This window comes from Eucyclogobius newberryi, unplaced genomic scaffold (assembly GCF_026437365.1).
Source record: "Eucyclogobius newberryi isolate DKJ021-1_F unplaced genomic scaffold, fEucNew1.0.hap1 SCAF_2, whole genome shotgun sequence".
NCBI classification, from domain to species: Eukaryota; Metazoa; Chordata; class Actinopteri; order Gobiiformes; family Gobiidae; genus Eucyclogobius; species Eucyclogobius newberryi.
In genome coordinates, this window is record NW_027315834.1 from 9905392 (window position 1) to 9919765 (window position 14374).

General features: G+C 43.4%; 1 protein-coding gene across 2 annotated transcripts in view; it reads left to right on the plus strand.

Moving 5' to 3' along the window:
* Window positions 1-14374, plus strand: part of LOC140367106 (histone-lysine N-methyltransferase EHMT1-like) — a 71297-nt gene that overhangs the window by 29846 nt on the left and 27077 nt on the right. Inside the window, exons 2-6 of one of the 2 annotated variants that reach the window (XM_072453440.1) lie at window positions 8123-8201; window positions 8278-8699; window positions 11598-11826; window positions 12937-13082; window positions 14126-14275. In XM_072453440.1, the coding sequence (XP_072309541.1) occupies window positions 8123-8201; window positions 8278-8699; window positions 11598-11826; window positions 12937-13082; window positions 14126-14275 (1026 nt within the window). Of the gene's footprint in view, window positions 1-8122; window positions 8202-8277; window positions 8700-11597; window positions 11827-12936; window positions 13083-14125; window positions 14276-14374 lie in introns of those variants that run through there. The other variant, XM_072453439.1, reaches the window with a different exon arrangement.

Below are 14374 nucleotides of genomic sequence, written 5' to 3' on the forward strand. Positions count from 1 at the left end.
AGGAGCAAAGCACGTGGAGAAGTGGCCCCAGAGCGTTGCTGGTGGTCACTTCTCAGCTCTGAGGGTTGTCTCCCGTCTGTCAGAGATGATGCAACATGCGGTCTAACTCTGCCTCCTTCTGTACCGTGTGTGCCGACGCTCCCGACGGACTCTGAATGATTACACGACGGGGCTTTGGCACCTTTTACACAGTACATTTTTAGCTTTGGGACAGATGGTTTCCAATCAGACCGGGAACCTTTTGGTGCCACGACCTTTTACAGCACTGACTTTGTTGGGCAATAGGTTTGATTCATTCTCAGACTTTATTATTGATCCGCAGGAGAAATTACTTGGACACAGCAGTAGCAATACTTAATTAGTAATTCAATCTCCGAATACTTGCGTTTTATTGTTCATTTCATTGTTTGTTTGACCTTTTTGGGACAGGAACATTTTAATGTGCAGGTTTACAGTTCTCAAAATTAGTAGGATGAAAGATAAAAAATAAAGGTTAGTTAGACATATTTCCATCCACTGTCACTGTATGAAAGAGAACATGGGGGACTAAATGTAGACTAGGGGTCATTTTAGGGCCTCTTGGTCCAGTTACGCGCCAATATGCCTGTGTCATTATTGTTCTGCACAGTTTTCTGAACACGTCCCTCCTGTGCTTCTGCGGCTTTGGAGACGCTGTGTGGACGTGTTGTCGTTGTTGTTTTTTTGAGGCAGTGACACGATCGAGGCCCAGAAACGAGGCAGGGAGCTTTGGCCTGAAAGGTGCACTTTTGTCTTGGGCCCAGCTTTGATCCTGAACTCCATTAAACTTCTCCCTCTGCTGGTGAACATGTGCACTGTCATTGGTGCTGACGTGTGTGCCTGTGCGAAATGGAGGAGCTGCACAGTTCTTCTTCTTCTTCCTCCCACTCTCCACCACCGGGGGCGTCATTGCAGCCCATTGTCCCACATTTATGGTGATTGCTTCTCATGGACTGAAGGCTTGGTGCCGTTCATCGTTAGGGTCCCTGGAGTTGGACATAAGTCAGTCTTGGGGGGGCTTTTTAGTCTTTTTGAGACAGTCTTTTACAGAGTTGATATTTTATTTGATATTTGGCTTCACAAGTGCGGTAGGCTTCATTATTACTTATTCAGTCTCTCCTTTCGCCTTGACTTCTGTAACACGACCTGCCTGTGGGCCCTTCGACCACTGTTAACACACACACACGCACAGAGCACTTTCACACACAAGCGAAGCGTGTGTCGTGCTCAAGTGCATATTGTGTGGCTAGAGATGAATCTGAACCACCAACCCTCTGGTTATAGGGCGACGTCTCTAGGGCTGTAGGTCATTTAGTCAATTCATATTTGTTTTACCTGTGAATGCAATGTACAAGTAGGTTTTGTCTACATTGTGATGAGATCCTGTGAGCACGTGGCAGTTTGTCAGGTTTATTTGGTCCTTTTCAGTAGACTAATCGCCTCACAAGTCTTGCATTTAGCCGACTACTGCCTCAGCCTTGTGGTCCTCCTCTCCTCCTTCATCCTTCAGGCTTTTCCACTCTCTCTGCTGCAGATTGAGATGATTAAACAAGGGCCACGTCGCTCAACAGTATGATTTGTGCGACGCTTCCTTTTGATCCACCAGAGCGACTCTCGACTCGTTTGAGAGCTTTGTCTTTGGTCGAGCAGCAGTTTCTTCAGCGGATTACAGCTCTGTTCAGCATGTGTTGCTATGGTGTTACGTGTACTGTTTTAGTGATGGGCGATAATGTCATGTCTCTGCTGCAAAAGCGTGAAATAGCTCTCATATTACACGTTTCTCCGGACCTGCTCGAGCTTTGAGAAACTGCAATACTTTCCACTACTCGACATTTGATAACGGCCCGTCACAACTGCACAGTGGGATGCTAGCTTCAGTGTGTGTGTGTGTGTGTGTGTGTGTGTTTGTTTGTGTGTGTGTGCGTTCAGAGCAGCAGACCTGTCCCCTTTTCAACAGCTTCTCCTTCTGCACCATGCTGCCGACTGTTATCACTCAATCGCTGTGTTTAGTCTTGTTCTCTACACCCTGGACGATCCGTTTTGACGTTGCTCTGGGTTCGTTACGTTGGAAACAAACACTGTAACGACCCTGGAAAACACGTTGGTCACAGCCCCAGTCTAAGAGAAACACAACAGAAGTAGAAATAAATAGCTGTTCTTGTGCCGACTGCGGCATGCATTTTCTGGTGGAGTGTCAGGACTCTGTGTGTCGAAGTGATGGTGTGAAAAAACTCACATGTTCTTTAATCCGTGTGTGCATGTTTTTTCCTCCCTCTGGTGGTGGACCGCTGTAATGTCAGGCTTGTGTGTGTGTGTGTGTGTGTGTGTGTGTGTATGTGTGTAAAATGGCCGTGTCTGTTCTGACATGTTCTTGCAGTCTCAGTGGGGTCAGAGCCGTGGTTTTGTAGCAGGATTGGTCTTCTCCAGATGGACCTCGGCACAGCTCGGTCTCCGCTCTGATGTTCTCTCTTCTGAATTCCCTGCTTTTGGCCAAAATCTGTTGCTCTTTTTCCTTCTGAAGTCGCTCGTGTCCGGCATCTCCTCTGGGACGATGGATCATGTCAGGATCTTCTGGCTCCTGCCCATCAAACACGATCCCCCTTTAGTTTCCCTTTTGAGTCAACGATCGTTGTTGTTTTGGAGATAAATTGGAACATCGACTGTATCGTCTTTTAATTGGTAATCAACCAAAAAAATGAACAGAAACGTCTAATCCCCCAAACGACAGTATAAAGTGATTTCTGTCATTTTATGGTCAATTGTGACAGTTGAACCTGAACCAAGACATGTTTGAGTACATTCCAGATGCTTTGTGAAAATATTTGTTTTATCTTATCAGAACCAGTAAATACTCTTCTGGATGGATATTTTTGTATATGCAATGATTTTTCATATTAAAATAATGTTTTTGTTATTTATATATTTTTACTAGCTGTAAATCATAGCAACAATGCTGCACACGGCCACACAGTTTTTAATCCAAACCCTCCACAATGTCTAGTCAGAGCTGTGTCGAGAAAATGGCAGACTCCATTGTGCACATGGAGTTCATACCACCTTTAGCCACAAGGGGGCAGAAGTGTTTGTATTTTTATAGTTTTCAGAAGGATTGGCTTTGGTTTTAAAGGTTCTGATATGAAAGTATGAGGGCTCTGTTTTAGGAAACTCATCGTTTGTGATTTCTGACAATGACAAAGACGTCAGTTTAGTTTGTGAAGAGACTGTTGAAGCTGAGGGCCGTGCGTTTGTCTTTGCATGTTTGTTTTAAGGCCTCTGGTCTCTCTGGTGGTGTCTTTGTCCTTCTGCAGATCTGTCACTTTGCTGTCTCTGTGCTGGCTGCTCCGTACATTCACAAGTGTCCACAATCACAGCTTAGACAGAGAATCAGATCTAAGGATGACACATGTAAACACACACACACACGCGCACACGCACACATGCACACAGGGACAATGTGTGCCCGATCCTCTGGGCCTTCTGGGCTTCTCACTCTAAAGATGAATTTGAGATGAGGCAAAAGTCCATTAAGGACTTAGATCTGTTGGTTCACCAATCTTAGATTATGTTGACGTTACTTATAAGAATGACTCAACCCAAGGCCTAAAACTCTGTGATTTACTCCAAACACAAAGTGTTTTATGTGTGCTCCCACCCTTCCTCTGTTCGCTTGTGTTCACTTTTCAGAATGTTATAATGAAGCGTTAGTTATATGAGTGTGCAGTACGGGCTGTTAGCCTTTAGCCTTTAGTCGATTGACTTGATTAATATGTCGATGGTGTCGACCAACATTTTTATTTGTCAAACAAATTGTTGATTTAGATTTATAGGTAAACATTTTGGACCAAAGCAAAAAGGAGAAAGCATGGAGTGAGTTAGTGCATCTCTAGTTTAATCAGCATTTTAAATATGACTTAACTGTTTATTTTCAGTTTAAATACTGTGGTTGTAGTCTTGTGTGAGTACACATTTTAGAGCTTTTGCCAATTCCATGCCATTGTACCCTTTAGTCAACTTATAAATCGACTGTGTGTGTGTTTAGCCCTGTACAGTAAAGTATTTAGTATAAGAGATGCCAAGGGTTTTACAAACACTTGTCTGAAGTGAGATAAAAGCATTGCTCACATGAACAGCTTGGAAATGTATCCATTTTGGGAGTTCGGTAAAGTGTTGACAGGCTGCAGTTGGAGATGAGAATGAAGAAGACAACAGGGTCCTGACAGGAGCAGAGCTGTTTAACCTGTTTCTGCTGAGGAGGTGGTGGAGGAGGTGGAGGAGGTTTCACACACAGCAGGAGCATGGCTTCTTTAGAATTGATATAAAAACACCCATTGGATCACTGCACTAGTCAGTCCTTAGTGTTTGGTTCTCCCTCTAGTGGTGAAGCACTGTAACATCAGGTTTGTGAGTGTGTAAAATGGCTGGTGTTCTGTTTCTTCCTGTCTGAGCACTTGTCATCATGCTCTCACCACCAGGGGGCAGAGCTGTCTGCAGTGGTTTGGTCCTCTCCTGGATAAGGTTCTCTTAAGCACTCTTGGACCCATGTTTTCCTTTGGACTGTGATTTTTTCTCTTTGAATCCCAGACAGATCAGAACTGACTGCATCCTCAGGAGACCAGCTCACACTGGATTGCCATTGTTTTGACCGTGGTTTGATTAGTTTTAATAATCTCTAATGAAAAATCTCTCAACCGTTTCAGTAAAAATCTCCATCCTATTGGAATCTTAGTAGAGCTGCCAATAGAAAACAAATATTCATCAATGCACTTAAATATCCTCGCTCTAGAAGCCTTCAGTCACCATATTTCTACCTTTATGATAAAACGTTTGACTTGTCAAGCAGCCCTAGATCTTATCAAACTTTTTTCCCTACATAATGTGTAACACAAAGTTCTCAGTGGTGGTGTAGTGGTAAGGGCCCTGCACAGTTCGATCCCGGCCCTCATTGTGTGCAGAGTGTCTCCTCCTCTCATGCTGCACCTGTCGGGTTGAGCCTTCGTCAGAAACATCTTTTTATAGCGAAACAAGGAGCACAAAGTGCTCTAAAGTCACTTTAGCAATATAGAGAAAATTATTATCAAGATTTTGGTTCTCATATTGATCGATTTCAATTTTTGATTCAAGTTTATTTGGCCTCTCCAAAAACAAAGTAGAAATTGTTAAACTATAAAGACTTTTAATCTGTGCCATTTAACACAAATTATGTCCAAATGTCTTCAAAGTCTGACCTCTCTTACGGACAGAAGATCGACTATGGACTGAAACCCTCCCATATAATTGATGGTTTCATGCGTCTCGATCTGTCAATCTTTCGATGAATTGCCCAGCCCTACTTCGGCGGGTTATCACGGAGACACAGACAAACATTCACTTGGGGCATTTTACTTGCCTGACCAGCCATTCCCAACATGTTTTGGCAAACAACTTATCAAAACTGTGTGTGGGTCTGGGGCTCGACTGCTGCGGTTCAATTTCTAAGGCGGAGTTTAGAGAGCAGAGACAGAATCAATCACATAAGTGCCAGAAGTGACGCAAAAAACGCAACACGCTTAACCGGATATTACGTAGCCCATGTCAACAAGGCGTGTTCCGCGTTATCCGTCCCCGAACGCAGAAAATGTCTCCTGAATCACGATGACGCCCTTCGTATGACCGCATCTAACGCACGTTCATCATGGCGAGTAGAGCGGACTTTCCTGATTGTTCAAACCAAAGCTAGAGCAGAAGTAAACACTCACAACCGGCGGACCCGGTCACGAGCTGGGTCCGCCACCTTGAATGTTTTGGAACGGGGGTGGAAAGCGCTACTTCCGTATCTCAGTGTGACGCGTTGTCAGTAACTGGATTACCGACTGGATTACCATTGGCTATTGACTCCAAGTCCAGACCAAGACGCATTCGAACAGAATGTGGGCGGGGCTGGCGGGTCAGGCAAGCATTTTACCTCACTCATGCATGTGTTTTGATGGTGAGAGAAGACTGAGAACCTGGAGAGAACCCACAGTAACTCGGGGAGAACATGCAGACTCCACCCAGAGAGACCATGTGAAGACCATGTGATCTTGGTGGTGGCCGGGAATCGAACCAATGATCTCCTTATTGGGACACACAATGTTTAAATAGACTCCTGCAGTCCATTTAACATTCAGTCCCATCTTGTCCTTGTGTCCAACACAAGCAGGTGCTGCTCTGTCACTAAGGGATTATAAAGTAAGATAAGATAAGATATTCCTTTAAGTCAGAGTGGATCATTCACAGCAGAACCCTGCTTCAGTGTCTTCTGCCAAGTTATTCACTTAATCACTTACCGGTATTAAGTTAATAACTTCAGAGAGTCCTGCCTCAGTGTCTCCTCCGTCTTGTATCTGTCTGGCACAGAACAAGCTTTAATAAGAACAGGACATTGTTCAGCGTAAAAGCAAATCCAAGCGGCGGACTTTGAACGTTTCCCTTCATAAGGCCGCATGCTCACTACGAATAAGACACACAAGAAAGAAAAGGTAGAGAGCAAGATTATTTTTAAGTATCATTATTTTTTCATATTTGACCTGTTCCTATTGCTGATGTACTAAATCTGTGTTTTTTAAACTGTGAAACTCTGTTCATCCTTTTAGTTATAACAAGTGTGTAGTTTAAAGGTCTAGTTTCGACCCGGTTTAGCCCTAGTTTAGCCGGGTCTAAACTAGGGACCCGGCTAAACCGAAGTAGTCCTGTTATAGACCTGGAGCAGTCCTGTTATAGACCTGGAGTATTACTGTTATAGACCTGGAGTATTACTGTTATAGACCTGGAGTAGTCCTGTTATAGACCTGGAGTATTACTGTTATAGACCTGGAGTATTACTGTTATAGACCTGGAGTAGTCCTGTTATAGACCTGGAGTAGTCCTGTTATAGACCTGGAGTATTACTGTTATAGACCTGGAGTATTACTGTTATAGACCTGGAGCAGTCCTGTTATAGACCTGGAGCAGTCCTGTTATAGACCTGGAGTAGTCCTGTTATAGACCTGGAGTATTACTGTTATAGACCTGGAGTATTACTGTTATAGACCTGGAGCATTACTGTTATAGACCTGGAGTATTACTGTTATAGACCTGGAGTATTACTGTTATAGACCTGGAGTAGTCCTGTTATAGACCTGGAGTAGTCCTGTTATAGACCTGGAGTATTACTGTTATAGACCTGGAGTATTACTGTTATAGACCTGGAGCAGTCCTGTTATAGACCTGGAGTAGTCCTGTTATAGACCTGGAGCAGTCCTGTTATAGACCTGGAGCAGTCCTGTTATAGACCTGGAGCAGTCCTGTTATAGACCTGGAGCAGTCCTGTTATAGACCTGGAGTATTACTGTTATAGACCTGGAGTATTACTGTTATAGACCTGGAGCAGTCCTGTTATAGACCTGGAGCAGTCCTGTTATAGACCTGGAGCAGTCCTGTTATAGACCTGGAGCAGTCCTGTTATAGACCTGGAGTATTACTGTTATAGACCTGGAGTATTACTGTTATAGACCTGGAGCAGTCCTGTTATAGACCTGGAGCAGTCCTGTTATAGACCTGGAGTAGTCCTGTTATAGACCTGGAGCAGTCCTGTTATAGACCTGGAGTATTACTGTTATAGACCTGGAGTATTACTGTTATAGACCTGGAGCAGTCCTGTTATAGACCTGGAGCAGTCCTGTTATAGACCTGGAGCAGTCCTGTTATAGACCTGGAGTAGTCCTGTTATAGACCTGGAGTATTACTGTTATAGACCTGGAGCAGTCCTGTTATAGACCTGGAGTAGTCCTGTTATAGACCTGGAGCAGTCCTGTTATAGACCTGGAGTAGTCCTGTTATAGACCTGGAGCAGTCCTGTTATAGACCTGGAGTAGTCCTGTTATAGACCTGGAGCAGTCCTGTTATAGACCTGGAGTATTACTGTTATAGACCTGGAGTATTACTGTTATAGACCTGGAGTATTACTGTTATAGACCTGGAGTATTACTATAATAGACCTGTATTTGATCTGTTGTCAAGAACTCAAAAAAGTCAAACATTTTCTTAAGTGGCACTTGGTCTAAAAAGTGTGAGACCACTGTACTAAATGTTTTTTGTCTGTTTTCAGCCCGCTGGTCTGGCCCAAGGCATCGTCGACAAGACTTTACTCCAGAAGAAAGAGGGTCTGAGTTCAGCGGAGCAGCCAAGTATGACACTGCACACTACTGCATTCACGTTACAGTAACACGCTGCTTTATCGCTTCTGTCGTCTCTCGCACCCAGATGGCGATGCAGACATAACCTTAAGACTGGGAAGCTCTTCTGCCGCCGACGCTATGGTCAACGGGGACGACTGCGGAGAACATAAAGTTCTTTCACAGGGCTCCACACCGACAAAGACTCTTGCAGTGAGCGAGAACGGTATTGCCGAGCCGCCACACGGATCTGTAACCGGAAGTAACGGACTTATTCTGAGTCAGACGGAGACGAGTTCATCCCAGCGGCGGACTCACTGCTCGTCAGCAAACACAGACACTGCCTCCCGTCCAGCCACGGGCAGAGACTCGAGGGACTCAGGGGCCCCCGGGGACTCGCTAAGAACTGACCTGCCCACAGACCCCGGGCCCTCAGGCTCTAAGAACAGACCTCCCGTGCACAGAGCGCGCAAAACCATGACTCGCCCGGCCGTCAGCCCAGCGCAGAAGGTATTTCCAGAGCCAATGTTTGTTAGTGCTTCATTTGGGCGCCCAGACATAATGTGTGTTTCTTACAATTTAAGGTGAGAGTTTTTAATAAGTTGTTTCGCGAGCCCGCCGACGTCCAAAACTGAGATTCTTTTCCCTGTTTTCGCGGATTTCCCAATGTTTTTTTGGCCAAAACCTCATAAAAATGAAAAGAAATATTATTCTGCACCAGCATTTCCAACCTCCGACCATTTCTGCACTGCCCCGAGTTCGTCAGAACGTCAGAGCTATAAAACTCTCGCAACTCACGGCTTCCTAGATCCATGAGATTAACATGAAGGATGTGGGGTGGGCGTGGCTTTGGCTCGCGCTCCCTTTCATTGAACTCGTGTTCAAACGAGGAAATGAAGAATACACGTCTTGACCGATGATGTCAGAATAATTTTGTCGTTGCCATTTAAGTTGCATAAGTCCTCCTCATGTGGACATGTCCAGCTCGTGTGGACATGCCCTCCTCATGTGGACATGTCCTCCTCATGTGGACATGTCCTCCTCATGTGGACATGTCCAGCTCGTGTGGACATGCCCTCCTCATGTGGACATGTCCTCCTCATGTGGACATGTCCTCCTCATGTGGACATGTCCAGCTCGTGTGGACATGCCCTCCTCATGTGGACATGTCCTCCTCATGTGGACATGTCCAGCTCGTGTGGACATGCCCTCCTCATGTGGACATGTCCTCCTCATGTGGACATGTCCAGCTCGTGTGGACTCACGTTCTCTTCTGATCGCATTGTAAGGATGCTATTTGTCCCGATCAGCTGAGCTGCTTGTCACAACTCTAGCGTGGGAAAAATGACTGCGCCGTTCGATCAAATCGCTCTGGCCAAATTTAAGCTGCTCAATAAGACATTTTCATTAATTGCACACTTTGTCTTCCTGTCCAGACTCAATAAAATTTATCAAACCGACTTGTTTGGTCACAGGATGATTCATTTTCTGAGAAGCTGTCAGTCTGGGTTACTTTATGACATTGTGTCTTGCTTTGATAACTATAATTATGTAGATAATGTAGAGAGGTGGGAGTAGGCCTATATTCTAATAATCCAAGAAAATTATTTAGAATAAGATTTTATTTTTAAATTCAACTCCGACTTTTGGACGGTAGAAATGTAATTTGATAATGGGGAAAAAAAAAATGCCAAGGAAAATCCGTGAAACGACAAATTAAAAAAACTCCCGCCTAAACAGAACGATTGAAAGTGCACTTGTCATTTGAGTTATTTTTTTTTAGGTTGGAGCAGATTTTCACCCATATTATGCAAAATTATTTTTTAGTTTTTTTTTAGATTTTAACCATATTATAACTGTTTTTAAGTACATAAATCTCATTCTGAGCATTTCTGTCTCCAATCACATTAATTACTATTGCATGCTTCCATTAGCATGTCAGGAGAAAGCTATCTTTTGTTCAGTTCCCCGTGGATGTACCGCTAACACAAATCCTGATTTAGGCAATGCCTGATAGAAAGCAATGTGTGCTTTCAGTAGATATACTACATTCTAAAACACACTCGCATCACATACAATTTGACCTATTTTATAACACGCTTAATGCTCTTTATTCAAAATATATCTCTAGAAGCCTTCAGACGTAATTTACCAACCTTTATTTGATTGATAAGGCGAGAGTTTTTTAATTTGTTGTTTCACAGACTTTCCTTGGCATTTTTTAAGAGCGGAGGACGGAATAAAAATTAAAATAACATTTTATTTTCACATTATCAAATCACATCTCTACTATCCAAAAGTTGGAGTTGAATTTAAAAATAAAATTTTATTCTAAACTATTTTCTTGGATTCTTAGAATAGGCTCTACTACTAGCTCTCTACATTATTTATATAGTTATAGTTATCAATGCAAGAAATTTAAAATAATAAATAATATTCTGAAGTAATGTTTATTCTTTATTTGAGAACTTTTCATTAAACAGGTTTATTTTGACAAAAACTGGTCATAGACAGAGCAACAGGCTCTTTGTTTTTATTTACTTTTATTTTTTTAATTTGCCCACCCTTTTCTTTTAAATTTACTTGGATTCAGAGCTCAACCCCTGGATCAAACAGCTTAGCCCCTGGGGCCCGAACTCAGCCTAGTCAAAGGCAAAAGCCGGCAAAAGTGACAATTAAATCACAAAAACTAACACCAAACCACCATAAAACACCCTACACGACCCATACAACCCACGGGTCAAGAAATACAGAACAACACAGAAAAATAAGCCGCAGAGAAGTCGAGAACAACGAACAAGGCACTAGCCTAGCTCCCAACTTAGCTTGCGGCTAACAGGAACAAACAACACGAAGATTCAGACAAAACACACCCAAAACACGAACGAATAAGGAATACACACTGTTACACACATCAGACAACACAAGAAACACAAAAGAAACAAATAAAACTGAATGATTGAGGGAGAGTGGACGCTTGCGCGGCTCCGGCCAGCTACCAGCAAGTGATCTCGGTGTTGGAGTTGCTGGTGCAGAATCCATTTTTATTTTATTGAGGTTTTGGCCCAAATAACTTGCAGATTTTTTTTTTTTTTTGAGGATCTCCTTTTTTTATTTTGGCAGGCTCGCGAAAAAACTATTAAACAGTCGACTACTGAAATAATCAGTAGTTGCAGCCCTAGTAACATTAAAGAAGCTGCTAATATTTTGTGTTGCGTTCTACTCTCTAAAATAGAGCACTTTTACTGGCATTGTGGTGTCAAAATCGGCATCAGGGCTTTTCTCTTATTTCAGTCTCTTACCGACACTCTTTCAAACCCAACATTCCGGGTCTCTGTGACTTGGCCAACGTAAAAGTCCACGTCCCACGTAGTCACTAATAAAGTCATGTGTGTTCTCTGTACCCAGCTTCTCAACCGGGAAATGAGAGAAGCAAGAGGTGCCAAAGGTGAACAGATGGACACTAGCGCCCCCCTGTCCTCCAAACAGAACGAGCTACCTCACAGTCCAGCAGCGCAAACAACCACCACAACCACCACCACCACGATGACGAGCACAGCACAAAACCCGCCCCCAGCCTCTGCAGACCCCGCCCACACCGCTGCTCCCGCCGCCGCACTGGCCAAAGTGCTTCTCGGTCAGTCAGACATAATTGTCCTCGTTTGGTCCAGGCTCGAGCCCATTTTAAGCCCCGATTTTGAATTGGTTTTATCCTGTTCTAGTCTTGGCTTAGCTCCAGTCTAGTCCAGGTTTAATTTGTGTTTGTGTATAGCACTCGGAACGGCATGTATGATTTTGATTTATGGGACCTCTCTGTGTCCCCAGTTATGAGGTAAACGTGTTCAAATTCAATACAACAGTTTTAATGCTGATGCCCAGTTTGAGTTCAAATTAAGTCTTTATGGTGTCCTGTACTTGTCTTTGTTTAGTCCTGGTTGATTACAGATATAGTTCCGAGCTTATTCCCAGTTTAGTCACAATTTTGATGCAGTGCAATGTTCTCGCTGAGGGGTTTTGGCATGCTTCGGCTGGTCACCACCACGCCCAAAAGATGCCGCCATGCTCCGGCTGGTCACCATCATGCTCAAAAGATACCGGCAGGTATTAAGATAACCGTGCGAAAAGAACCACATAGCACGGGAATCTTAAAAGTACTACGCCGATCTTAAGATCACCGTGCGAGCGAGCACCGTAGTACTTTTCGCTTGCGCCACATACTTTTTAAGTACTTTTCGCTCTCGCCCGCACGGTTTGTCCCACTGCCATCCTTCAACCTCAGCCCAGCGAGAACACTACAGTGATTTGTGGAAGTGTGAACGCAGACTTACCAAAACATCGGACATGTGGGCAAGTTGTGTATGTTTTCATTTAGTGTATTGGGTCTCAAGACGATACTCTCGTCAGAAAGCAGAATGAGCCTCACACGATTCTCACGGTTGAATTACTATTTCCATAGTGGAAATCCAGTGCTTGGTCCTGCACCAATCATGAATCCGTGCTAGTGGGCCCTTCCATAGATATGACGTGCATGGAACATTCCAGACAAAGCAATAACCTCTACGTGTCTTGCAAACAATCCACATTGAAACAGAGTTATAGTTATTTTGTTGTTGTTGAGCATAATAAGGATATTGAAGACTGAACAGAAGATCTCGGAACACATGCACTTGTCGTGCTTACAGGATAATTAAGTGACTTGTACTACGATTCACTTCACACATGTATATGCTTTGTTGCGTTCCTTCAGTTCCCTGCCCCACTCTTGTGTCCCGTAAGAAGAAGCGGCGGATGGGAACCTACAGCCTCGTCCCCAAGAAGAAATCCAAAGTGTTGAAGCAGAGATCGGTTTTGGAGATGTTCAAAAAGATAGAAGACACTGCCAAGAGCGTTGAGGTTTGTATTAGAGTGTGCTAAACAACCCAAAACCAAAACCACCGCTTGTCCCAGTCTACAGCAGCTAAAAGACCCGATTAGGTGCGAATGAAGGATCTTCAGGGACGTCTAGTAATTTAGCATTAGCACTGAAAGTTTGTTGCTATACTTGCTAATAAAAGCAGCTATTGTACATAGAACTACACTTTTGGCAAACGTAGATACGCAACAGCTCATTTACGTTGAGCATTTGATATTCAAACATGCACAACTGTGTTTCTCGAGATATTTGTGGGCCGCAGTAAACATACACATTGAAGCGCCGGTAGTTTTTACTTTCATACCATAGTCATATTTGCAGATCTAAAAGGAATAGTCTCGACCAGGGGTGTCCAAAAGTTTTTCTCTGAGGGCTGCATTTTGGAGCATATATGAAGCAGAGGGCCACAGACGACATGAAAATGAAGTGAATAATTGGAAATGTTGTATTTGTTTTGATGACACCTTTTAATAAGTCTTGTATCTCATCAGAATGTGTTATTTAAGGTATTATAGCAGAATGTTTCTAAGTTTACTGTAAAAATTACTACTTTTTGTTGATTGATCCAATGTAGTAGGGAAGCCTTAGGGCCAACAAAATTAGTCTTAGGGCCGTATTTGGCACCCGGGCCATAGGTTGGAAACCTCTGGTCTAGACCTAATGCATATACTACTACTACTACTACTACTACTACTACTACTACTACTACTACTACTACTACTACTACTACTACTACTACTACTACTAGTACTACTACTAGTACTACTACTACTAGTACTACTAGTACTAGTACTAGTACTACTACTACTACTAGTAGTACTACTAGTAGTACTACATCATTTTATTTATTTAGTACTTAGGATATTCAAAGACGCTTCACAGAAGAATAAATAAATACATTATTGAGTATACCTGTGTAAACGTAGTGACTGATATACATTTTCGTGGCACTTGTGGATTTGGGTCTTGTTACTATAATAGTGAGAAGAGACATTTCAGGGTCATGTTTTAATGCTGTTGCCAGGTCAAACAAGCAAACGTTAATGGTGAAAAGGTTGAGCGCATGTTCAAGGAGGAGTCTGAGGTGGAGGAGTCTGAAGAGGAACAGAAGCCCCCAGTGGAACGAGTCTCAGATGTCCAGGAACCCACACAGGCGCCTGAATGCACCACGCAGGTAACAGAACTGTAAATGGCTGGATGGTGATGATGGCACATCATGTTTTGCCAAAAACGTATTCAGTATTACACAAAAAATCAGTTGATCGCATTTTTT